We start from the raw sequence: 27,962 nt of genomic DNA on the forward strand, positions 1-27,962 counted from the left end.
TAGTAGAGTGTGTAGTAGAGAGTAGTGAGTGTGTAGTAGAGAGTAGTGAGTGTGTAGTAGAGACTAGTGAGTGTGTAGTAGAGAGTGTGTAGTAGAGAGTGTGTAGTAGAGAGTGTGTAGTAGAGAGTGTGTAGTAGAGAGTGTGTAGTAGAGAGTGAGCAGTAGAGACTAGTGAGTGTGTAGTAGAGTGGTGAGTGTGTAGTAGAGTGGTGAGTGTGTAGTAGAGTGTGTAGTAGAGTGTGTAGGAGAATGTGTAGTAGGGAGTGTAGTAGAGTGTGTAGTAGAGAGTGTGTAGTAGAGAGTAGTGAGTGTGTAGTAGAGAGTGTGTAATACAGAATGTGAAGTAGAGAGATTGAAGTAGAGAGATTGAAGTAGAGAGATTGAAGTAGAGAGATTGAGGTAGAGAGATTGAATTAGAGAGATTGAGGTAGAGAGATTGAAGTAGAGAGTGTGGAGTAGAGAGTGTGGAGTAGAGAGTGGAGAGTCTGTAGTAGAGTGTAGTAGAAAGTAGTGAGTGTGTAGTAGAGTAGTAGAGAATGTGTAGTAGAGTAGTAGAGAGTAGTAGAGGGTGTGTAGTAGAGTGTGTAGTAGAGCGTGTGTGTAGCAGAGTGTGTAGTAGAGTGTAGTAGAGTGTGTAGTGTAGAGTGTGTAGTAGAGAGTGTGTAGTAGAGAGTGTGTAATGTAGAGTATGTAATGTAGAGTGTGTAATGTAGAGTGTGTAATGTAGAGTGTGTAATGTAGAGTGTGTAGTAGAGTGTGTAGTAGAGTGTGTAGTAGAGTGTGTAGTAGAGTGTGTAGTAGAGTGTGTAGTAGAGTGTGTAGTAGAGTGTGTAGTAGAGTGTGTAGTAGAGAGTGTAGTAAGTAGTGACTGTAGTAGATAGTGTGTAGTAGAGAGTGTCTAGTATAGAGTGTGTCGAAGAGAGTAGTGGCTGTAGTAGTGAGTGTGTAGTGAGTGTGTAGTAGAGTGTGTAGTAGAGAGTAGTGACTGTAGTAGAGAGTTTGTAGTAGTGTGTAGTAGAGAGTAGTGACTGTAGTAGAGTGTGTAGTACAGTGTGTAGTAGAGAGTTGTGACTGTAGTAGATAGTGTGTAGTAGAGAGTGTCTAGTATAGAGTGTGTCGAAGAGAGTAGTGGCTGTAGTAGTGAGTGTGTAGTGAGTGTGTAGTAGAGAGTAGTGACTGTAGTAGAGAGTGGGTAGTAGTGTGTAGTAGAGAGTAGTGACTGTAGTAGAGTGTGTAGTACAGTGTGTAGTAGAGAGTAGCGACTGTAGTAGAGAGTGTGTAGTAGAGTGTGTAGTAGAGAGTGTGTAGTAGAGTGTGTAGTAGAGAGTAGAGTGCGTAGCAGAGAGTAGTGACTGTAGTAGAGAGTGTGTAGTAGAGTGTGTAGTAGAGAGTGTGTAGTAGAGTGTAGTAGAGAGTAGAGTGCGTAGCAGAGAGTAGTGACTGTAGTAGAGAGTGTGTAGCAGAATGTGTAGTAGAGAGTAGTGACTGTAGTAGGGAGTGTGTAGTAGAGAGTAGTGACTGTAGTAGAGAGTGTGTAGTAGAGAGTGTGTAGTAGAGAGTGTGCAGTGATTTGAGTTTTACATCAAATTAAAAACGGGAACGGAACAAACTCATCCTATACATTATTGTGGTAGGTGCCCACGCATATAGGGTTAAATGATGCGTTAGATGCCACAGGTCCCACCAACACGCTTCCTTTATGATAGGAGAATGCCCAACATCGCGGAGATTTGCTCTCTGCTCTTCCCGGATATTTGTATTTTCAAATGTATAATGTTATCCTGCTAAACGAAGACGATGCTCAAACTATAAAAGAAGAGGGTTTCACAGATATGTTAGTCCTTCCGGGCAAACGAAATGACCCAAAGAAAGATCAAGTGACAGTTTAGAGCTCCAAGTGAGTCTTAATAAAATCAGTGTCTGGAACGCATAGCATCAAAAAACGAGCGGGGCATCAAACTGCAGTGTCATTCAATCAAAGCTTCAAGGCTTCTGAGCGCTAGCCGAGAATTATTTTTTGTGAAGCACTAATCACTGTGGAAGGTGCCCCTGCTATCCCAGATGTGAGAAGTCAGTCTGATATGAAAATAAGCAGTATTTGGAATGAATGTATTTGGCAGGGGGAAGGTGGGGCGGCGCAAGACCGTACTGACGAGTGAACAGGAGCCATTTTGTACCGAGTGATTCTGCCTGTGTGCATGTAGACAAACCAGGCAGCAGCATGAGCATGTGATTCGGTAAAATAACAAGCATTTACAATGCAATGGTTTTGCCTTTGTTAAAGTTAGAGCTATTGGCATTGCTCTTGACACTCTGAAGCTCCACTCTGCACTCTGAAGCTCCACTCTGCACTCTGAAGCTCCACTCTGAAGCTCCACTCTGAAGCTCCACTCTGAAGCTCCACTCTGAAGCTCCACTCTGAAGCTCCACTCTCCACTCTGAATCTCCACTCTGAATCTCCACTCTCCACTCTGAAGCTCCACTCTGAAGCTCCACTCCGAATCTGCACTCTGAATCTGCACTCTGCACTCCGAAGCTCCACTCCGAAGCTCCACTCCGAAGCTCCACTCTGAAGCTCCACTCTGAAGCTCCACTCTGAAGCTCCACTCTGAAGCTCCACTCTGAAGCTCCACTCTGCACTCTGAAGCTCCACTCTGAAGCTCCACTCTGCACTCTGAAGCTCCACTCTGCACTCTGAAGCTCCACTCTGAAGCTCCACTCTGCACTCTGAAGCTCCACTCTGAAGCTCCACTCTGAAGCTCCACTCTGAAGCTCCACTCTGAAGCTCCACTCTGAAGCTCCACTCTGAAGCTGCACTCTGAAGCTGCACTCTGAAGCTCCACTCTGAAGCTCCACTCTGCACTCTGAAGCTCCACTCTGCACTCTGAAGCTCCACTCTGAAGCTCCACTCCACTCTGAAGCTCCACTCCGAAGCTCCACTCCGAAGCTCCACTCCGAAGCTCCACTCTGAAGCTCCACTCTGAAGCTCCACTCTGAAGCTCCACTCTGAAGCTCCACTCTGAAGCTCCACTCCGAAGCTCCACTCTGAAGCTCCACTCTGAAGCTCCACTCTGAAGCTCCACTCTGAAGCTGCACTCTGAAGCTCCACTCTGCACTCTGAAGCTCCGCTCTGAAGCTCCGCTCTGAAGCTCCACTCTGCACTCTGAAGCTCCACTCTGAAGCTCCACTCTGAAGCTCCACTCTGCACTCTGAAGCTCCACTCTGCACTCTGAAGCTCCACTCTGAAGCTCCACTCTGAAGCTCCACTCTGAAGCTCCACTCTGCACTCTGAAGCTCCACTCTGAAGCTCCACTCTGAAGCTCCACTCTGAAGCTCCACTCTGCACTCTGAAGCTCCACTCTGCACTCTGAAGCTCCACTCTGCACTCTGAAGCTCCACTCTGCACTCTGAAGCTCCACTCTGAAGCTCCACTCTGAAGCTCCACTCTGAAGCTCCACTCCGAAGCTCCACTCTGAAGCTCCACTCTGAAGCTTCACTCTGCACTCTGAAGCTCCACTCTGAAGCTCCACTCTGAAGCTCCACTCTGAAGCTCCACTCTGAAGCTCCACTCTGCACTCTGAAGCTCCACTCTGAAGCTCCACTCTGAAGCTCCACTCTGAAGCTCCACTCTGCACTCTGAAGCTCCACTCTGAAGCTCCACTCTGAAGCTCCACTCTGCACTCTGAAGCTCCACTCTGAAGCTCCACTCTGAAGCTCCACTCTGCACTCTGAAGCTCCACTCTGCACTCTGAAGCTCCACTCTGAAGCTCCACTCTGAAGCTCCACTCTGAAGCTCCACTCTGAAGCTCCACTCTGCACTCTGAAGCTCCACTCTGAAGCTCCACTCTGAAGCTCCACTCTGAAGCTCCACTCTGAAGCTCCACTCTGAAGCTCCACTCTGCACTCTGAAGCTCCACTCTGCACTCTGAAGCTCCACTCTGAAGCTCCACTCTGAAGCTCCACTCTGAAGCTCCACTCTGCACTCTGAAGCTCCACTCTGAAGCTCCACTCTGAAGCTCCACTCTGAAGCTCCACTCTGCACTCTGAAGCTCCACTCTGCACTCTGAAGCTCCACTCTGCACTCTGAAGCTCCACTCTGCACTCTGAAGCTCCACTCTGAAGCTCCACTCTGAAGCTCCACTCTGAAGCTCCACTCCGAAGCTCCACTCTGAAGCTCCACTCTGAAGCTTCACTCTGCACTCTGAAGCTCCACTCTGAAGCTCCACTCTGAAGCTCCACTCTGAAGCTCCACTCTGAAGCTCCACTCTGCACTCTGAAGCTCCACTCTGAAGCTCCACTCTGAAGCTCCACTCTGAAGCTCCACTCTGCACTCTGAAGCTCCACTCTGAAGCTCCACTCTGAAGCTCCACTCTGCACTCTGAAGCTCCACTCTGAAGCTCCACTCTGAAGCTCCACTCTGCACTCTGAAGCTCCACTCTGCACTCTGAAGCTCCACTCTGAAGCTCCACTCTGAAGCTCCACTCTGAAGCTCCACTCTGAAGCTCCACTCTGCACTCTGAAGCTCCACTCTGAAGCTCCACTCTGAAGCTCCACTCTGAAGCTCCACTCTGCACTCTGAAGCTCCACTCTGCACTCTGAAGCTCCACTCTGCACTCTGAAGCTCCACTCTGCACTCTGAAGCTCCACTCTGAAGCTCCACTCTGAAGCTCCACTCTGAAGCTCCACTCTGAAGCTCCACTCTGAAGCTCCACTCTGAAGCTCCACTCTGAAGCTTCACTCTGCACTCTGAAGCTCCACTCTGAAGCTCCACTCTGAAGCTCCACTCTGAAGCTCCACTCTGAAGCTCCACTCTGCACTCTGAAGCTCCACTCTGAAGCTCCACTCTGAAGCTCCACTCTGCACTCTGAAGCTCCACTCTGAAGCTCCACTCTGAAGCTCCACTCTGAAGCTCCACTCTGAAGCTCCACTCTGAAGCTCCACTCTGCACTCTGAAGCTCCACTCTGAAGCTCCACTCTGAAGCTCCACTCTGCACTCTGAAGCTCCACTCTGAAGCTCCACTCTGAAGCTCCACTCTGAAGCTCCACTCTGAAGCTCCACTCTGCACTCTGAAGCTCCACTCTGAAGCTCCACTCTGAAGCTCCACTCTGAAGCTCCACTCTGAAGCTCCACTCTGAAGCTCCACTCTGAAGCTCCACTCTGCACTCTGAAGCTCCACTCTGAAGCTCCACTCTGAAGCTCCACTCTGCACTCTGAAGCTCCACTCGGAAGCTCCACTCTGAAGCTCCACTCGGAAGCTCCACTCGGAAGCTCCACTCGGAAGCTCCACTCGGAAGCTCCACTCGGAAGCTCCACTCGGAAGGGGCAAAGATCGGAGCATCACGGAACTAAAACAAATATAAACAAGGCAGTGAGTGCAGCACCGCCTTAGCAGTGGGATAGCAGCCTTGATAACATCGGAGCAGCCCCTGCGCCCGGCCTCAAAACAATAAAGGCAACTCTAGAATGCAGATTTACCTGTATCCCGCAAGTGATGTACGCAGATGGGAAAGAAACAAATAGCAACCTTGGAGAGCTGGCGGGGCAGGCAAACACAGCATCGGGAGACGCAATATAAATAAAATAACAGCTAGTATCAAATTATACAAAAGCCCAACGTAACGAATTGCTCAAAAAAGTCAAACATCATGTGTACATGAAGACGCAATATAAATTAAAAAAAAAAAACAGCCACCAACAGATTAAAGAAAAGCCCCTCCATAGCGGATCGGTAAATAAACTCCAAACGCATCTGTTTATGCAGCATCACACAACCATCGGGAGACGCAATATAAATAAAATAACAGCTAGTATCAAATTATACAAAAGCCCAACGTAACGAATTGCTCAAAAAAGTCAAACATCATGTGTACATGAAGACGCAATATAAATTAAAAAAAAAAAACAGCCACCAACAGATTAAAGAAAAGCCCCTCCATAGCGGATCGGTAAATAAACTCCAAACGCATCTGTTTATGCAGCATCACACAACCCACATGCCCGTAATATTAAACAAACAAGTGATAGACGCAAACCTTATCATTTAAATTAGTTAAAAAGCCGTTGTCCGAGCACCCGTGAATTGCCTGAGAGCTGGGGTACAAGCCTTCGCCAATGCAGAACGGGCACAGAGAGGCAGCCTGCTGTGGCGGAGCGCAAAATGATGCCCCCCCTGCAGAATGCGAAGAGGCCCCGAGGCTCTTGAGTATAAAGCATGCCTCGCAGATATGTAATGAGCTTGGGCTGAATAGGATCCCCCCGAAAGGCTGCAGGGTTTCTGCATGTTAGCCCCTAAAGAGCGGTAACATTATTAAAGCCGGTTTATGAGGTAATGGACAAAGTAAATGACTTCAACTAAAAAGGGTGTAAAAAAGGGCCGTGTCTTGATTTCGAGTGCTCGATCGGTTTATGAATTATGTGATGACTCGGTTCAGATATGGGGTCCAGGATCAGTACATATCCAAACGCCTTACGCTATCGGCTTGGATAGAAAGTATTGTAACCAAACTCGAGGGGACTTCAGAAGTACAGTGCCATAAAATTCAGCCATCAATGTTTAAAACTAAATAAAAAGGTAGCGTCCCAAAAAAATAAATAAATAGCGCCTTCGGGTAAAGTCCGCGCTATATAAAAATGCATAAATAACTAACTAAATACATACCGCAAATCACTGCCGTCACTCTGCCGGCCTGCGACCAGGAAGTCAGGCAGGCCGGCGCGTCAACAGGAAACAGGAAGTAGGAGGGCGGGAGCCTACCCCGCCTCCCACGGAAGAGCCGCGATTGGACGGAGCCGCCGTGTTTGGAGCACCGGAGCAGGCAGGAGCCTACCCTGCGCCCCGGTGCAGAAGGAGGTAAGAAGAGTCCTGCTGCCGGGCCCTGCAGCTGAGGAGAGCCGCCGCACGAAGGAAGCCGGTGAGTGCGTTGCTGAGCGGGGAAGGGGGAGGCGGGGGGCGCGGGGAAGGGGGAGGCGGGGGGCGCGGGGAAGGGGGGGGCGCGGGGAAAGCATGTGCGGGCGGGCGGGCTTTGTATGTATGTGTGCGTGCGTGTGACTGTGGGGGAGGGGGGTGTGTGTGTGTGAGCGAGTGTCTGTGTGCCTGTATGTGTGTGCCTGCGTGTGCATGCGCTCGCCTGTGTGTGCGTGCGTGCGTGCATGCAGAGGGGTGGGGGCTGCCTGCCTGCGTCTGTAAAAGCAAGGGCTGTGAGTTACTCTGCGCATGCGCGGGGGCAAGCCTGTTCATTCCAAGCCAGCCTCAGCCAGCCTCGGGAAAAACGAAAGTAATAAAAAAGCGAAACTGACACTGCCACTGCAGACAATGCTGCGCGCTCCCGAGGTGAAATCCGGCACTGAAAACGCTCGTAACACTTTGGTGTCCACTCTCCTAAAAACGGATCACATTAGTTGTCGAGCTGACAGCATTCATGCTTCGCATGAATGCTAACGTCAGCTCGACCTAAAAATGAAGCACATGAGCAAATGAACATCAAAACTTTATTTAGAGACCTGGAGAAAAATATAAAACTTGAAGCCACTAAATGGTGGGAGCATTATTCGCTATCTAAATACGCTGACGCAGGGAGAGTGCCAAGAGGATTGAGAATAATGCTGGCTCCAAGCTTTGACAATCCTAATCCCCTAATGCTAATGAGTGGGGACATAGCAACCTCTCATCCTCTATGAACTTGGTGCACATCTTAATCAAGTATGCAGCCATCGACAGAGATGAGGTTTTGAAAGAAATAGAGAGGCTAAACAACGAAATTGCCAAATTCGGAGATACAGAGGATGTGAAAAAATTAAATGATACTATGGCTGAACGTTTGAAAAAGCATGAAAATAAAATTCAAATCCGTAAAGTACATAAATTTGCCAGAGACCAGGCCGACTATGAACAGGGCCAAATCTTCACGTTCGCTCGCAAATTCAGTGTGGCGAAATGGCAACAATACAGTTAGAAAGGAGTGAAATCACCAACCCTCCAGGCGCCACAGTATCATCCAACATCCTGGAAGAAGTACCCTCTAGCATAGATTCCATCTCACTCAAGAGCAGTTACAGCCGAGATTCTGACACGGACTCCACAATACAAGCAGCACCTATCCTGAACTTGGAAGAGGAATTGGATTTTTTAGTCAAAGAAAGACTGGATACATTGAGACCACGACTAAAAAATCAAACAAAAATCGCCGAAACAAAAGGAGACGGGAAAGGAGACGTATTTGTGCTAAAAAAGCAACAGCAAAAAAAGAAGCCTCTAACGAAGTGGCAGAAAAAATACAAGTAAGTGACAATTCCGTCATCAATCTATACGATGTCACACTAACCTTGGCAGAACAACAGCTATTGTCACTAGGCTTAAATTTCTGCCCGAAACAGTCGTTTAATTATGCAGCCACTAGGATAGATGATTTACGTTTCATCAGGAAATTAAAATTGAAAAAATTCTTTTCCATCCAAACATTAAAAGGAACTACTGAGTCTGAAGTACCGCTATCTGGGGCCTCTGTGAACGGTGCTGGGATTACTGCGGGGGACGTCCCTCTCCTTTTGGCGTTCCATAACCTACATGAAGCCACAGACTCTTAGCCCTGTGGCCCGGATATTAGCTTAAGCACACAAGCGAGACTGAATAAAATTGATAGATTACAAAAGGGAGCGGGGCTAACTCCATTCAGAAGTAAATCCAGTTTTGTACCTCTGGCTGTGAAAGATGCTATAGATACATTCCATGATTGTGTAACCAATGAGATCAAGCAACTCCATAGATCTACTGTTGATAAGGATATTAAATTTAACCAACAACAAAGAGATTATGCCACCCTAATGAAAAAACTGAGTAACAACACAGATATTGTAATCAAAACATCAGATAAGGGTGGCAATGTTGTTCTATGGCCTAAAAAGGACTACAATGTGGAAGCTTTTTGACAGTTAAACGGCAAGACTTGCTATTAAAAGACTACCCACAAAGAATATGACAAGGCCAAAGAAACCCTTCTTAAATTGTTGCACAAATGGCGTAGGGAAGGCCTAATATCCTTGGAGGAATTTAAATTCATGTACAATGATTTTCCTGTACTCCCTGTATTCTACCTTATACCTAAGGTTCACAAACGTGTGCATCCCACTCCCGGGAGACCTATTATGTCGGATATTAAAAGTGGTAGTGAACAGGTAGGGAGATACATAGATTTTTTCCTACAGGACATGGTGAAGGCGTTGCCTAGTTTTGTTAAAGATACTGGCGACTTTCTACAGAAAATTGAGAATCTTGAGTGGAATAATGACATGCTACTGATTGCCCTAGATCTAGAGTCCCTCTACACCAGCATCTCACACAGTGCAGGCCTACATGCTATTGAGTATTTTCTAAGCAAGCGTCCGGCGGAGTACTTTCAGCATAACAAGGTTATTCTTAGCCTTATAGACTGGTGTCTCCACAACAACTTTTTCTTGTATGGAAGGGATGTATGGAGACAGCTAAGGGGAGTCGCGATTGGATCCTGTTTCTCCCCCAGCTACGCGTGTTTACACGTGGGCTGGTGGGAGGAACAGGTCCTGAATGTCGAACACCACACTTGGGTAAATGAAAAGAGTCAAATACCTACGCTATATAGATGACGTGTTCATCTTATGGCAAGGAGATGCACAGGAAGCGGCTCTATTTGTACAAGAGATCAATGTTAATTCTTTAAATCTGAATTTCACATCCAAAATGAGCCATCAAGAAATTGAGTTCTTGGATGTGAAAGTTTATATTAAGGATGACAAAATAGAGCCCACACTTTTCAGGAAGCCCACGGCTGGGAACACTACTTTGCATGCTACCAGCCTGCACCCCAAGCATACCATTACTAGTATCCCACTGGGTGAAATTTTACGTTTAAAACGTATTTGCAGCTCTCCTAATGAGTTTGAAAAGTGTCTTGCACATATGAATGCCAGATTGAGAGCACGTGGCTATTCTGATGCCCTTCTAAACAAGCTCTCTCGAAGGCAGACATGCGCTCGAGAGACAGTTTGTTTAAATCAAATGAAATTAATAACGCAATTGTTGATTGTGTACAACCCACTCCTATAGATAACGAATGCCCTAGATTGATCACGGCCTTCAGCAACGAGGAAAGCAAAATCAGAATGATTGTTAAAAGAAATTGGCCTATTTTTCTCACTGATCCAGTACTAGGTGACCTGGTGTCCTGCTACCTGATAGTCCGTCGGTTACCTTTAGTAGGGCTAGGAATATGGGGCCCATGCTTGATATCAGCAGTCCTGAAACCAGACTAAAAAACATACGGCTAAAACCCGTTGCTGGTTTTCGTAAATGCTCTTCCTGTAGGGCTTGTAAATTCGGGACTAATAAAACCCACTATCAAACACCTTTTGGACAGCATATGTTTCCCATCCCTAGCTGTTACAGTTGCAAAAGGGACTTTGCTGTGTATGTCCTGACATGCACCTGTGGCCTAAATTATATAGGCAGTACTAAATTACAGGTGCATATCAGGATATTACAGCACCTGAGGGCCATGTTACACAATGACCCTGCTTACCCGGTGGCACGGCACTTTAAGGCCAAACATAAGAATGATTTAACATGCCTTTCTTATTATGTGGTAGGTGCGGTTCCTAAACTGCGCCGAGGTGGTAATAGAGAACTTTTACTCAGGCAGCTCGAGACCACTATGATCTTACAGTTCGATAGTAGATGGCCTAATGGGCTAAACAACTCTGAAGATATGTACACTCACCTTTAGAGTTGGTGTACCCTTGTGGCTGTCCTCCTCTCTATTGTCTGAGGCATCATTCCTACTCAAAACTGATGGGCCATGTTCCATTTTCTTAAAGCAGACAAGGAGGTGAATAATTATAGGTAGTCAGGTTCCCTGTTGCCTAGGATTCTTAGCATTATAGCCTTGTCGACTGCTTTACTGGTGATCAAGATTTCTCTAGCAAATTTGTAATGTCTATAGAGGTAGTCAGGTTCCCTGTTGCCTCTATTTGTGCTTCATTTTCCCTTTGTACATATTTAATATTTAAGAACTCTCTTATTGCTCACTTCTTTTATTGGGTGTTCACTTCCCACGATATATGATGTGTTAGGATGTTTTAACATTTGTATTGTTTTATGTGATTTTAACAATGATTTTTTGGCCACTACCGATCTTTTATTGTTATTACATATTTATACATAATGTGTTGGAAACTCTTTTCGCATTAGGCACGTGGCACTTTTCTATAATAATCTTTGCACTGATTTGGATAGCGATGTTTGCACTATCAGCTAAGTTGTTTCCTGTTATTATAACAGGTTTATTAGTTGTCTTATTCAGATTTGTTTTTATTTCTTGCTTTTGTCACCATATACTGGATTTTTGCCTGATGCGCTAGTTCTGTTTTTAGCTTTTTTTAAGAAATTGTCTTATGATGTATTACAGGCAAAATGGAAGTCAATAGGGATTTATCCCGGAAGACTACGATATCCTGTACAGCGGGATCACTAACAGTTTCATCATCTTATTTATTGTGATGTTGATACCTCCCCATCAAGCATTTACGCTGATACAAGAAATATTGCACATATATTTTGTACAGTTTCTTATTTTTCTGTTTAAACATGTATGTTTTGTTTAAAATGGAACCAGGAATATTTACTGATCGATTGACTGACTCACTAAGTTTGTCTTTTATGTCTATGGTCAGGTGATTCTTATGACTAGGCACTAAGAGGGCGTGGTGTTTATTCACTAGCATTTAAAAAACGAAAACAATTGTAACAACTTTACATGTGACCATGGGCCCACGGGCCCGAAACGCGTTGTGCTGTTGTTGTTTCACCTGCACATTAAATTCTTCTGAAGCCAGATCCTGTGGTCCGTTTCTCCTTTGCTTCGCCGATCTGGATGATTGGAGGTGGCGTGTGGAGTTTGTCTTTCGTATATAAATATATATATATATATATATATATATATATATACATATATATATATCTATCTATATATATATATATATATATATATATACATACATATATATATATATATTTAGAGTTACTATTTGTAACTCCACATCCACTTACATTGACAATACAGTGATAATTGATATTGTCCATTCAATATGTTCGCAAGCTGATGTTTTGAACTTGATGTAGCGGCACCCTACTGTTTAAACCAAACTTCCTTCCAAAATGTACATGATTTATTTGTAATATATAGAGCATGTCAATTACTCATTAGGCATCCTGGTAGTGGATCAAGAATCTATATAATTCTCAGAAATTATAATGAAATATGAAAATGGAACGTTTTTAAAAGTTTGTGACAGCACTGTAAGTTAGTAGTAGTTCTAAGTTCAAAGGGTAGATGGTTCCATGCCTTTGCAGTAAGCACAGAACGGGGGAAACCACCTCAGCAGACTTTGGAAAAGCGAGGAATCACATGCAAGTTGTGATCCTAAAGTCCAAATCAAGATATGTCTTTCAAAGAGTTACCATTTAGTGATGGTGGGGATCATACATAGCTTTATGATGGAGGCATATGGCTTCTGATATCCTGCCCCCTAAATAAGGTTTTCTCAAAACTATCCAGAATATAAAAGCCGTTGCGTCATTACACAGGTCATACGTATGACCACATTTACATGTTTACAAACTCAATTTTCAAGCCACCATTAAAACCAACCTAACCATGACAGGCATAGCTACAATTTCAACTCTAGCTAACAAACAAGAATTAACCATCCATAAAAGCAGATAGAGACGGCACTTTGGTAGTTTTGGATACTACGTACTACATACAAAAAGTGGATGAACACGTCAAGGACACTACTACATATCTGGAACAAGGCTATGATTACCACTAATGAATTTCAAAAGATTTTGGATGATATCTTATTTCAAGCAGAGGAATTTTCACGGATCAATACTAACACCAAAACATTCCTGACTAACGCTTTCCCATGTGGACCCCGGATTTACATGTTACCCAAAATTCATAAGAGATTACAGGACCCTTCATTCCCTCCAATTGTGTCCGGTTGCCGTTTTATTCGTGAAACCATCAACAAATACATTAATACCTTTTTACAGTCTCTAATACAGCACATTGCTTCGTACATCAAAGACACTGCAGATTTCTTACATAAATTGAATGATTTCTGTCTGCTATCTGACAATGAACTATATTTATTTACAAATTATGTAAATTCATTATGCACTTCGATTCCTCATAACATGGGCTTGGAAGCAGTTGAAAGGCAACTACTTAATGCAGGAGACATACAGGCTAATAAAGTATTTATTTTACAATTACTAGAGTTTTCTCTCTACCACAGTTACTTCAAATGCAAAGATAAATTATAGATGCAAATCATTGGTATTTCCATGGACTTTTCCAGAGCACCAAGTTATGCAATTGAATCATGACAGTTTAAGGAACAAATGTTTACTAAGATAAATCTTGGACAGTTGTGTGGGTAATGTATGCCAGATACATAGATAAAATTTTCTTGATTTGGTGTGGCACTAGACAGACAGTACCACCCTCCATGGGGTCCGGATTCCCATACAACGAAGGATAAGAGAGACAGAGTGTGTGAGACACTTCTGCACACAGTGGGGTGTTTTAATTCATTGTCAAATATTGGTACACATGATTGAGGCCTCCTAATATATTATATGATATCTAGATCCTGAAGAAAGCCAGGGACCCTAAACAGGGCTGCAAATCGGCTAAAACATGTCGACCACGGAAATGCAGGGACTATCCTCAGCATCCCAAATCAGTTTTTAAGCATCCCTTTAGCCTTCCATGAATAACAAAATAGATAGGAAGTCCTTTATTGATTTTTAAATTCCATTCATCAGGATCTCACTTATATAAAAGTTTACTCCCTGAATACAGGGATCCCATTTGTCCCTATGATATTTTTGGATGAATGAAGCAAACCAATGATGAAGAATGCCACCTAAGTAGGTGGGCGAGAGTTAGCCTCACAATTTCTTTGAAACCCATATATTCAAGACATTAGGGCCTCCAAAACTACTGTGGTATTCACATGGATGACTCTTTAGTCTCTACATCCTGATTGCCTTCTATGTCTATTAGGTATATTGCTGGGAGTCAGAGACAGCCTACTCCACTTATTTCCCCTTCCCCTCTCAGGGATTTTTGAGATTAGTGACAAGACTACCAAAAAACATTCGTGGGGAGGTAAGTCCCAGGATAGATGGAAATATATAGGAAAAACATTCTTACTGTTATTCCCCAATGTGAAAGTCAGAATTTGTAAACCCTCAGGAATTTTGTCCCTGGGAAATATCGATCCCTGCAGTCTTGGTATCTAATGGGGGTAAATTTAAAGCCAGTTTTGCCTTTTGGTCAACTCCCCGCCACGTTCGGCCCAAGACCTTGTGCAGTGTGAGGTTGGCTGCCTTTGGGGGGGTTGGTCACATGGCCTGCATGTGGCCAGGACGTATGACCAATCCCCCTCCGCGCATGGCCAACAGCAGTGCATAGTGTGAGGTTGACTGCAGGACCTGCCATAAGCCAGGCCCTGTGGCCAACCCCCCATCATGCATGGCGGGGGTTGAATTTACGTATTACGTAATTGAATATTACATTATATTACAAAGAACAAGATTTTTTATTTTTAAACTAAGGTAAATGTAACGTTATTGTTAGGGGTATTTGTCAGTGACAACATTAATGTTTTGAACGAAATAAAATAGAAAAATTCACCAGTAATAGTTAGCAGAGCTAACTATAACTTGCGCACCTGACATGCACTGCTTATGACCTCACATATTTCATCACTCATGACATTTTCTATTAAATCATGTATGACATCACTGATGGCATCTCAAATGATATAATAGATGACATCACTGATGATATCATCCAAATGAGTGTGTTAGTTTGTTTTAGAGTTTACATAGTGTCGGGTAGCTTAATATTACTTTTCTACCTAATTTTGCAGAGCCTGTGTCCAACTGATGGGTGTAAATACTTACAAAATGCATGTGTTCCTAATGCGTCATAGGAGTGTGGAGGTATTAAATAGTTAAATAGTCGGATTTGTGGAGTGCGGCTAATCACCTGTGAGGGTATCCAGGTACTATCCATAGGCACAGGGAGATTAAGTGATTTTCCCAGTTACACAAAATGTTGAGCCGACGCCCAAACTCAAACCTGGATCCCCAGCTCCAAATTACACAGTATAAATGTTTGCACTGGAGACTAACCGTGTGTTCAGGTGACAGTTGACAACGTGTGTACAGCATGTTCCAAGAACGTTTTAGGCTTTGCAGAAAAAGTCTGCAATAGTGCAACAATTCTACACACAAAATATTAAGTATTGTATGCAGCCTTGAGACAGAGTTGTCTCAGTATGACAAGTTCTATGTGTACCAGGTGTAAAGCTGTGTATATGTGCTTGTTTTGCTTCAGAAGATGAGCCACATGTAAAGTTACATTGTTCACTACAATATGAAGGCTGCAGGCAGTATAATCTTTAGCACCTCCAGATATTGCTTATTTTAAATAGTGTACGTTTTGCCAAGTGTTGCATAGAGTGTACACTGTGCCTAGTAGATACTTTTTAATACTCTGTAGTGTATTTCGCATGAAAGTTTGCCTGTCTGCAAACAGAGTGGTGCAGGGTAAACTGCCTTCATAGGGTGAATACTGTTTACAGTTCCTACTTCTCTACTCATATCAACGTCATTTCTCAATGTAGATTCAGTGACTGTCAGGGGTTTAATACAGATACAAGCTGTATGTAGTACGTAATTCGTTTTGAAACAGACGTTCAGTATTTTTAGGAACTTGGCTTTCTCTGAACAGTTTTTAGCAGATTGAGCACCGTACGGAATGAGGGTTTCCCATATATCTGTGGCTGACTGTTAATGTGAACTACACTACCCGTGAAGTATATGCTATAGGGTCAATGTGGCATATAACCCATGCATTCTACACCTAAGGGAGTTGTTTCTATGATGGCATTAACAATATCTCATATTCTTTTGAGCTATATTTTTCTTACTTTCAGAGCTCTAATGCTATACCCATTTATAGAGCAATGTGTACATAAGAAGGTTGGATGATGTCATCAGTGATGTCACAAATGATGTCATACAACATGTCAAGAGTGATGTAACATATGAGGTCATAAGCAGTGCATGGCGGGGGCAAGTTATAGGTAGCTCTGCTATTTTTTCTATACGTATGCTTTTTTGGGGTGCTCCTCAGCAAACCCCTTTTTAAAAAACGGTGGCTTAACCCACCCAAAGTCCCCTATTTTATTTTCCTTACCTCCTTTTATCACTACTCATCCCTCAAACTTAAAAAACCCTTATTAATCATAACCCTTACCCATCATTCCCCTCAAATTAAAACCCTTAACTATCCCTGAGCTATACCCACCCATTAACCCTAAACCCTTTTTTAATGACATAACTATATTTTTAATCAAATCATAAGTTTATTTGGTTAACAACTAATCATAAAAGATACAAGATCATATAAATACTCAAATCTATTAGAACATTGGAATGTGGAGCACTCCATTGCAGACAATGGAGTGCTCCGTGCTTCTCTGGGCAAGTAAAAGCCCGCAGAGCAACATTTCAATGTTGTTTAAACAATGGCTTCGGAGCCCGAGGGGATTTCATCGGAGCCCGGGGGGATTTCAATCCCCAAATCCCCTTGGGCTCCGAGAGGCCTTTGTTTAATTTGTTAGAATGTTCTAAAAGTCTTATAGCCCTTCGTAGCTAGGCTATACCGGCCTTCGTAGCTGGTCTATACGGCTATTAAAGTCCTGCTCCCTTGTTAAAGACCCTCGACTTCGGCTCGGGCATTTAACGCTCGACATTAAAACACACCATTTAATTTAGAAACATTTGTAAAAAGGTCAGTGCTGGCCTCACCTGAACAAAATTTTCCCCTCTAAAGCAGTGCTAAAACATACTTATGTTACAAATTTTCAAGATGATCACAAAACATAAGAGCAAGTGTCCTGATCGGAGAATGAATCACATATACATGGCCCTAAATGTTCAAGTTGCTTCTGCCCCTTAGGAATTGCTAACATATGATACATCATGTTTAGCTCGAATCTCGTTAATAAAAATCTGTGATTCAGGTTGAACGCTAACAACAATTATGGTTCAGTTTTTAATATCGTACTTCCTCGTACCACTGGTTGTACACTTCTCTTGACTTTCCCCCAGCCTGACAACCCCATAAGGAGTGTTTGTGACCCAAACCAAGTCACATTTCACAATAGATTTGGGAAAGTCACATAACTCTAGGCAGCCCATTTCTCTGAATGTAGATTTAACATACTTTACCCAGGAAATTCTACTTCCTCCCTCCAAATTCATACACTCTCTCAGGATCACCCAATTAAGCCCTAGATCCTTATTCAGCCAAGGCAAAAGCCATCTGATTATGGGCCGCAAAGCTATCAGATCTGTAATGTATCCCAAACCAACTTTCTCGTGTATAACAAATGAGGGGGTAGATTGTGGTACCAATAGCAAGCGTTTCAGAACTCTATTCTCGATCACAAGCAGCAATAACGCATCTTTTTACGCCATATATCAGTGCTGTAACTAATGGCTGAAATGCATTTTGCTTGGTAGATTTTAATAGACTCCAGCATAAGCTTTTTGCTCAGTTGAGTGGCAAAACCAGAGAGAATTGAGACAATTGTGGCCATAAGATTTATTTTCCAAGGGAGGACTGGGGAGTATGAGACTTTACTATCAAACAAAACTCCAATATAGGTAAAAGACTTCACCCTAATGATTTCAGAATTTCCTATACAAAATGTTCGAGTTTTAGTAGGCCTTGAGCCTACTATTAGAGTTAGAGATTTATTAAAATCAGTGCTCAAGTCCAAATTGTTCATTAAAGTCACTAATGAATCTAGTAAATGTTGAAGTACGATGGTGGTTCTGGTTATGAAAACCATGTCATTGGCATATAAAAGGGCCTGAATTAGTTGCAAACCTACCCAAGGGATATATATGCTAGCTACACATAATACACACTGAAGTGGAATACAGCTGGGGTGCAGAACAACACCTCACCTAATCCTCTGTTGAGACAATAATATACATAGACAGAAATACATGCATACAACACAAATACACCCTTTTAATTTCCACCTCCAGCTTGTGTTGGTGTCCAATAAAGCTGACACACACTTAATCTGGTCTTTCTATAGATTTCGTTTTTATGGAATCAGAAGAAGACATCATGTCCTTCTATGTTACAGTGTAGCCTTTTGTTAAGTTATGTTTTCCTTTTACCTTGGAAGGATCATTACCAGTGGGTTCCTAGGGAATTCTTTTCATGACTTAGTCCGCTGATGCCTACTTCTGTTCTCTCTGGATACCTTCAGCCTGGGTCTTGCACACTCTTTTAGTGGCACTTTCCAAATCTAGCATACATTCTCCTAGCGTAAAGTATATGGGCCCGATTCACAAAAGTATTCTGAGACAAAATCCTAACTTTACTACTTTCGATATTCACAAAAGGCATTTAGGAGTAGTAAAGTTAGGTTTCTAACTTTACTACTCCTAAATGAGACAAAATCCTAACTTTACGACTTTCGTATTCACAAGAGGCATTTAGGAGTAGTAAAGTGAAGATTTATGCCTTTTGTGAATACCGAAAGTCGTAAAGTTAGGATTTTGTCTCAGTTTAGGAGTAGTAAAGTTAGGAATCCTAACTTTACTACTCCTAAATGCATTTTGTGAATATCGAAAGTCGTAAAGTTAGGATTTTGTCTCAGATTACTTTTGTGAATCGGGCCCAATGTGCAAAGTAAAGTGTACTCACCTGCTGTGAGATCTGACTCTAGATGTTTAACCTGCTTATAGGCCTTTCCAATGTAACATGAGAGCCATTTGAGAAGCCAGCCCATTGGATTACTGTTGTACATCAGAAACAGCTTCAGGCTGACTACCTTCAAAACGCTCTTTATATGCAGCTTCACTATCCTGGAAGTGAACTCAATAGCAATATAGTGTTCGGTTCTACTATGTGCATTTGGAGAAAAGCCAACTTGTTAACAACAATTTGGTTATGTCACTCTGCCAAATGGTATTTTAGGTAGTTCGACAGATCGTAATAAAATATTTCAAAAGAATGCTAAGTCCTCAAAAATCAACACAAAATCATCATGCGGCCAGTTTCATATTATGGATCCTGCAGATGTGGTTTTTAGACACTGCAAAGAAACGTCCTGGAAAAGAAGGAACTAGAATGGTGTGTCGAAATTGTTCTTTTTTAGAAGCCAGACCTTAAAAGGGAGAAAAAGTGATGGTGATAGAGGTATGGGCCAGCGTATATCTATAAAAAGGTAATGTTGGAGATTGTACAGGAAGTGAGTAAGAAACATTGATGGGCTATTTAAACAGTGTGATCACTGTGCAAACCCAACATGGAAATTAAAATTATGAAATGTAACAAATTCACTAAGTTAGTTTTGAAAATCTTTAAAAGCCAGTTTTTAAAACAATTCTGAGGAAACTTGGTGAATTTGTTCATAAATGTGGTATTTACCAAGTTAGTATTACGCACATCTCTCCCACAACCTCTTTTGGAGCAATCAAAAGTGATGATTTACTTACTACACATCAACACTATGCCACTTACATTACAAACAACAGATAGGTGAAATAGTATCCTATGAATTAAGGTTTGGTGATATTTGTTTATGCATAATAATCCATAACACTAGCAACATCCAGGTCCATTACACAGCGAACTTTCGGGCCACCTGAGGAGGTAGAGCACAATATCATATATAGAAATGTAGCAGAAGATTGTGAGTGAAGGAGGAGGGCTATACCTAGTGAGCAAATGAAGAAATTTGAATGCAACATAGTACAACACATCCACTGCCAGAAGCGAGAGAAAGATTCATATTATAACAATGTTAGACCTGACACCCTTGGCGTGGTTTTTCCCCCATCTTTTTGCCTCTGACTCATGTATTTTTGATGCTGTGCTGGATTTCGTTTTTGCTGGTTTAGATGCTTTGGACACTCTGCCACCGCTGATCAGTGCCAGAGTGTAAGTGCTCCCTCTGTAAATTGTCATATTGATTGAATATACCTGATTGGCATATTTGTATCACCATGAAGTCCCTAGTAAAGTGCACTGTGTGTGCCAGGACTGGTGATGACAGATGCTACTAGTGGACCTGCAGCGCAGATTGCGCCACCCACATGAGTAGCCCTAAAAAGGTGACTCAGGCCTGCCAGCGCAGGGCCTGTGTGCAGTCAGTGGACTGCCCTGTCCCCCTGGCCAGTGTCTCCACTGGCTGGGCCTAACCCTTCCCTGTCTGTGCACATCAGTCACCCCTATGGAAGGCTCAAGGTACCCCCCTGGGCAGGGTGCAGTGTATGGGTCAGGTAGAGCATGTACTAGTGCAGGTCACGTGCTCTGGTATTGGGCAGCAGCCATTTTGTGTGCTCACTGCTGTAAGGCTATCTTGCTCCATAGAATAACATGGGGGAACTGGCTTCAACATCTAATTGGATAGATCAGAGCACCAGAAATCCGGATACAATAGTCCAGAACAAGAGAAATTTGTGGCCTGGTACTATGAATTACGTCCGCATGCGGTCTTTCCTTTTTTCCATATGGTATATCCGGATTTCTGGCGCTCTGATCTATCCAATTAGATGTTGATATTTGAACCCAGAACATACATCATTAGAAGCCTTGAAAAAGTTGCGAATGGCGATGAAACACGTGTCGGCTGTAGCTGTATCAATATTGTAACTACAGAAACAATTGTGATGAAGACTGCTGGCTGAACAGAATTTACTTCCATGATTTTTGTATTAAAATAATTTTGCTGATTGGGATCAATCAGCTGTCTACATATTTGGTGCTGTGCTCTGTCTATGTTTCTAAGTTGACTAATATATTCGGAGAGGACCATTATGTATTAAGGGATACTGTGGGTGGCACGGTATGAAGACATAGAGCACGCTCTAAAAGAAATAGAGATACAAACTGACTTTAATACAAAGTTAGTGGAGGTGCTGGCTGTTTTGAATATTCCACTGCAACCATTTCTTTTCACATACAGTGGAATGATCCCTGGCCCAAATTAAAGTTTTAGAACTACGATTAGCGTGAAGGCAGCCAAGACATTAACTCTATAAGAGGGGAATAAGAGTGCCACTCTTGCCTGAGGCCGTGTGCTTGAAGCTCCTTGCTCATCTTCAGCTGTTGAAGGTCGTCAATGTCCCGGAACAGGAAGAAGACGTCTTTGCACTCTGGGTGGGTCTCGAACAACCTGAAGACGGATCAAAGGACTGTTAAGAACCTAAGATTAAACATATGTTTGCCATAAGCATTCCTACTGAGAGAGTAAGCCATGCCATGGCTAGTAGAACCCAGAAGTAAATGCCCCACGTTCATCCAAAGTGAACTGTAATCCCCGACCCGTCCTGGGGATGGAGCACTTTTGAATTGACAGCCTGCCTGTTTAACAAACCTACCCATAATCCTTCCTCCCCAATGTACCTATGTAATAGATGAGGGCGCAGTTTTATGAATAATCCCTCCCACACCCAGTCAGGCAATAAAATGTTGCTGAGCCCTAGAGTCAGGAAATGGAAACACTTTTTTTCACACACCACACCGACAATGGGAAGGCACCCATCTCCATATGGTATAACGAGGACATATAGATCATCTGCAATCGGTAATATAAAACCTTCAAAAACATACCCAAAAAATCCCCACACAGGTGTGAGCTCAAACACAAGTATACACACGTGCACGCAAACACAATATGCATGCACACACACGCACAACAGACACATGCACACACAGAATACATACAAACACACAACACACACATAAAACACACGCACAAAATAAGTGCATGGACTCACATTATAGTTGTCCTCCCCAAATAGCGTAATGGAACTGCAAAATGCTAGTTCGATAGGCCACTATCCTTACTGAAACGTGATAATAAAATCCCAGCAAAGGTTATAGCTGAAAGATTGGCATCATCAATGAAAAAGACTACCCTGTTAGATTACTTTGACTACGCCCGATTCGCTCGGACTCGCACTCGCTGATATCTGCTACTTGAGATTGATTCTCCTTCGCCCGATCACTGACTGGATCGGATGTCAGATCGCTCCCCGGTACCCCAGCATTCAGCCCTGAACAACCCGGCCCACAGGCCAGGTGATTTCGCATCGATGATATCTAGTTCTGTGTCCCAGGATTACCGCTGATAACTATATTTCTGACAGCACAGTTTTCACTTCAACCCAGTCCTGATGAAGATCCCAAATAATGAGGATTGAAACGCCGTCGACCACTCAACGCAATAAGAGGCGCAGCCCACAATATGGTTCATCCTAACTACAGTCAACCTAAATTAGAGCCCAAGCTTCTCAATTCATCTGGAGCCACATTGTTTCATTTACTCACTGTATATATTTAAGCACCATTCACCATGCGCCGTTTATGCTGATCACATTGTCACTTGCGTCGCCACCTTGTTCAACACATGCACATCTTGAGCACCAAGTACAATTAGGGTTGTATTATTTGTTTATCTACAGTGCTGCTACTACTGCAATTTGCCCAACCGTCTCTAGATAAATATGATGCCATGAGCACATTTGAAATAATCAATGAGTCTCATTATTTCTTTGCTGATAATGTTTATTACATATCCAGTCAAATTGTCTTTTAATAATACCAGTTGGGATACTTTATGTTTATTCCTGTTAAATTAGGCTGAGTTTGTGCAGGATAGATCCACATCAAGTAATGTAGGCACCATATCTGGAATATTACATCGGGTGAACCTTGAACTTGAGGTAGTGACTGATTTTGTAGATGCTGAAGAACCCTTTGATTATTTGGCATGGTGCTTGACAAGGGTGACTCGTTTCTCTTATGCTATTCAATATCGCAATGGAGCCATTGGCGTGATGGTTGAAAGAAAGACATATGACATGGGATTTAACCTTCAAGAAGGGCACTGGTCGCAATGTATATGTACAATAGAATGTTGTTTATGAAAAATCCAAGTTAGACTCTATCACCAGTTATATGTGAAATAAGATTTGGGAGATATTCTAGGGTTTCCATAAATTGGGAAAAGTCAGAACTCTTCCCGCTAACACAAGCAAGAGAGTAAGTACAAACTAAGACTTCCAGTATGTTGGTGTGAAGACATAGTAAAATATTTAGGGATAACGGTGCACAAAGACTGTGTGGTCATAATCTGATATAATTACTGGTCAGCGGTGGGGAACTAAAGTGCAACATAGTCATCTGGATCAAACTCCCACTCTATAAACCAGGGAGGATATTCCTAATCGAGATTGTGGTCCTCCATAATTTCCCATATGTCACTTTCCCAATACTCCTGAAGAAAAACTTCTTTCAGAACACTTAAATCATTGCTCATTAAACCAGAGTGGGGTTGTAGACAAGCACGAGTGTACTGAGAAATCCCCATTCTGCCAGATGATGAGTGAGGATTTGATGTACCAGATCTAAAATCGTACTGTCTTTGCTGCCCAGGGATGCTACTGAGGTCCTTGGTTTTACCCAACACAAATAATGCCACGCTTGACTAGTGCTTGAAAAACTATAAGCAGAGGAACTCTACAAACTCAGCTTTTGCTGGGATAGCCCTGGCCAAGAAAGGAGATGATGGCTGTGACCACTACTTCCTGCGCCTGAAAAAGGATGTGTCGCAATACTGGTTTGAAGCAACTACACCAGCCGGTCCTCCCTCTGTTACTCACAACTACCACTGACAGAAAAGCGGTTTGTTAAAAACTCTCTAAAGATGGTAGGAATCCTTTGTCTACGTCACTTATGCAATGAAGGTAGAGACATATTCCTTGAACAATACCCATCCAACCAACAAATCAAATCACCAGACATCTTTACATATTAAAGATGGTGCACTAAACTAGTGGATTTCCTAGATGGGTTTTCTAAGTTTAAACCCCTGGTTCAGATCATACAGTCTACAGACTCGAGATGTTGATTAGCTAGACTATTGGGAATGTTGCGAGAGCGCTGTGCACAAACCACCCAAGGCTCAATGAATTACAGACATGAGCTGATAAAGTCTAAATAGTTACATGGGGTGTATCACACACCCAGGAAACTACACAAAATAGACTCCAGAATTAACACCACAAGTAGCGTACCGTCTTGCCCTTCTAGAGAGGAAAACGGTTAAAAAAAAAAGCTCAACACCACGATCACTAAGTACAAAACGCTCCCATTAAAGTTCAAAAGGAACTTTATTCTTAGACACTTTGAAAACCTCTCAGCCACTACAGCTGTTCAGAGAATCTCTTACACAACAAAGCCTGTCATTGGAATAATGGCAGATATCATCTGTAAGGGAAAGGCAGGGGACCAGAGGGACATGTGAAAGGGTACACGTGGGGAACACATTATAAGGGACTAATTATTACAAAAAAATACTTTTTGATAAAATTACAACACTTCTCCTTCCTATAATTGATAGAAGACAAATCCGAACTGTCATTCCAACTGTCATTGGAATGTTGGCAGATACCATCTCTAAGGTAAAGGCGGGGGACTAGAGGGACATGTGAAAGGGTACACCAGGAGAACACAATATAAGGGACTTATTAAAAAAAATGAATCCTTTGATAAATTTACAACACACATTCCTCGTATAATTGATAGAAGACAAAGCCTAACTGTCATTCCAACTGTCACAGGAATGTTGGCAGATACCATCTCTAAGGGAAAGGTAGGGGTGCAGAGGGAAAGGTGAAAGGGCACACATTGGGAACACATTATAAGGAACTTATTATTACAAAAGAATACGTCTTGATAACATTACAACAAACTCCATGCTAGGTGTATTATAATGCTATGTACTAGATAATGCACACAATGTTACCATAACATGGTGAATGACTAATATAGATGCAATGGTCTCGTTCTATTCACACCCGCCTATATCTTGTGACTGTGTGTATCGAGACAATGTAACTGACTGATGTCAGTGGTAAAATGATATTCCAATTGCACAAATAGTTGGTTAAATGTAGCAAAAAGTAATAAATAATAGTTTCACTGATTACGTTTGAATGGTGGATAGGGTAATTGTTAAAGAAGATAAGCATACTAATGAGTGATGATCCTTGCTGTGTATTGCGTGTAAATGGTGGAAATCAATAAATAATGATTGCAAAATAAGTCAACCCCCACAGCAAGGATACTCAGAATGCTGCAAAGTGCACTGAGCTTAAGGGCAACTTCAATGATAGTAATGAGCTATATAAATATTCAATAAAATAAAATACAGAACATCAATTATGATGATCAAGATAGTAGCACAATGGAGTCAAATTGTTAGGTTGTAACTTCAGATTCACCCATTGGGTGGGAGAGTCTCCCCTTCAATTGATAATGCAAAATGTGGCTCCTTATTCTGCCCAAATTGCTTTACGCTCCTATTTTTCTAATAAAACCAAAATATCAGACATCACTGCTCAGTTGGTCAACCCATGGATTAAAAACTCAATGGACAAGTGTCCTTCACAAATATTTAATAGCCAGCTGCTGGAACATTACTTGCACTGCTCAGTCTGGCTTTCAATCATCCCTAAAAATTGTTCAAATTCCTATCAGTATATCACTCAATGGACGATGCTGTGTTAATCACATTGTATGAAGTTCTTTTCAGTGCCCTGCCATGGAGCAATTTAAAGGTCCTTAATGTAAGTACACAGAAACACATTTTAGAGCCTCCAAACGTCATAGAAATATAGAAAACTGCAAACGTGGAGACACCCGCCTACGGATAACCTGCTCCTACTTGCTCTTTTGTGTACATATACATCCGAGACAACAGGGTGGATGCAAAAAGAAAACAACACAATTTTAAATAAAACTCATGCCAAAGGGGCAGCAAGGCCATAATGTGGTATTTTAATATATAAACTGGGCAAGCAGGTGTTAGTAGGAATTAACAATGTTTTTATTTAGTTTCCGCATGGGTTACAGTATTTTACTCTCTCCATCATATGCACAGGCTCTGTCACCACATGCACATATATAAAGACACACCCATATATTTAGAAATATATAGGCACACACGCACACACCCACCCAAACACGCACACACACACACACACACACACACATATCATAAAAGCAAACATACATACACATAGACTTAAAAACGGACAAGCTTGCAGTCTTTCCCTTCCTTATTTACTAGCCTGTTGGGCAGAAGTATTTTCTGGCTAATTTCATCTCATCTTTAGATATCATTGCTACATAGCAGACCCACCCTTGGGAGTAAGGAATCCATTTGTGGCACTCCCTGCAGTTTCCTTCTCTCTGTCTGAGACTAGGCAGGTGCATCAAAGCTGGTATAAAGGCAAGGGATGTTCAGGCACAGCAGTGAGGGCCCTAGACAAAGCCAGGAACAGCAAACAACGACGAGGACACACAGACTGCCCAGTAGTGGTCACTGCTCCAGCCCCTGTCTCCTATCTATATTGGCTGATGAGGCAGGTACCTAGCTGCTGTGTCAAGGCCCCGGCCTGTACCAGTTATGATGAGAAAATGCAACTGCCCAATCTGGCAGTGGTCTCTGGTTTTAAACATTGCCAATGAATGGACGCAGAATGTATGGAGGATCAGGTCAACAGTGAAGACACCTGTCACTGAATTGCAGAATGTGTCTAAGGGCCTGATTCATATCCTACCTTATAGTAGAGGGAACACTCAATACCTAGCAATAGTCTTTCTTTAAAAATTCAGAACAGTTCATAACATTGGGCCCAATTAGGATGACGGTGGCGGTCCAACTGCCATCGGACCCATCATATCTGCCCGCCATATTTCAATGGCAGGTGGATGGGTGGCGGTCAACCGCCACGCATCTGACTGGCTCCTTGACCCCGCAGGTGTGGCGGAGGAGGCTGTATTACCTACAATGGTGGTGGTGCCTACCAGGCACCGCCATAGGGATTACGATATCCTTTTCCTCCCAGCAGTTAACCTGCCATGAACAGGCAGGCGGAAAGAGACTTTGCGGGGCCTTAGTGGGCCCCCTTATCCTCTAGACCTCTGATGTGGCCCCCCTACATTTCCCTGCACCATGTGGCAGGTATCGCCAACGTGTTTTGTCCTGTCAAAGACTTCATCAGGGTTTGCACTTGCACATGTAGTGATCCAAAATAGGATAGTCCTTGTGAATTTGACAGCAATCAGGTGTGCAATAATGCCAGCACCAATGTACGTCTCTCTTCTCTTATTGCACGCCTTTTGGATATGAATAGACAGAGCCCACTAGAGAGTGACTGATCGTTTTTAACATACAAGGACCGACCTAGTTTTGACTACTGAATGTATAAAGGTCAAAATCCAACTAGGAAGTGACTGATTGTTATAAAATTCACAAGCGCCTCAATTATGGCATTTTGGTACACTGCCCTACGCCAAAGTGAAAGGGCAGGAATGCACAGTATTTAAGCAATATGGTGCATTCTTGCTCTTTCTGCCTGTGATGATGCAGTTTTGGCAGCCTAGCCCCAACGTAGGCCCCCTTGCACCATGGTGCAAGGTTGCCTTTGTTGAATGTAGGGTTGTTTATGTGCAGGAAGGGGCACCCTTCTGCACAGAAACAATCCTACAAGGCATTTTCCTCTTTCTCTGTGAGCCCCAGAATGCAGCACACATGGAAAGAGGAGAAAACGAGGAAAAATAAACATACTTCTCCTCGTTATGCCTCACCTTGGGAGGGATACAGATTCAACGCTTCCCCAGGTTTACATCACCTTGTAAATCTTGGTCATAGTCAGTGTCAAATTCCATGGGTGTTGCATGGGAAAACCCACCACAACGCCCAGGGAACGCCTCCCAGGGGCAGAGTAAGGTGCTGCAACAATTTG

At 42.9% G+C, this 27,962-nt stretch overlaps 1 protein-coding gene across 1 annotated transcript in view; it reads right to left on the reverse strand.

The window, feature by feature from the left end:
- The window catches only part of LOC144783119 (neuroglobin-like), a 106,505-nt gene that overhangs the window by 42,024 nt on the left and 36,519 nt on the right, over positions 1–27,962 (reverse strand). Inside the window, exon 2 of the mRNA XM_078662266.1 lies at positions 21,212–21,319. Within this exon, the coding sequence (XP_078518392.1) occupies positions 21,212–21,319 (108 nt within the window). The remainder of the gene's footprint in view (positions 1–21,211; positions 21,320–27,962) is intronic.

Source organism: Lissotriton helveticus, chromosome 9, assembly GCF_964261635.1.
Source record: "Lissotriton helveticus chromosome 9, aLisHel1.1, whole genome shotgun sequence".
Classification (NCBI taxonomy): Eukaryota; Metazoa; Chordata; class Amphibia; order Caudata; family Salamandridae; genus Lissotriton; species Lissotriton helveticus.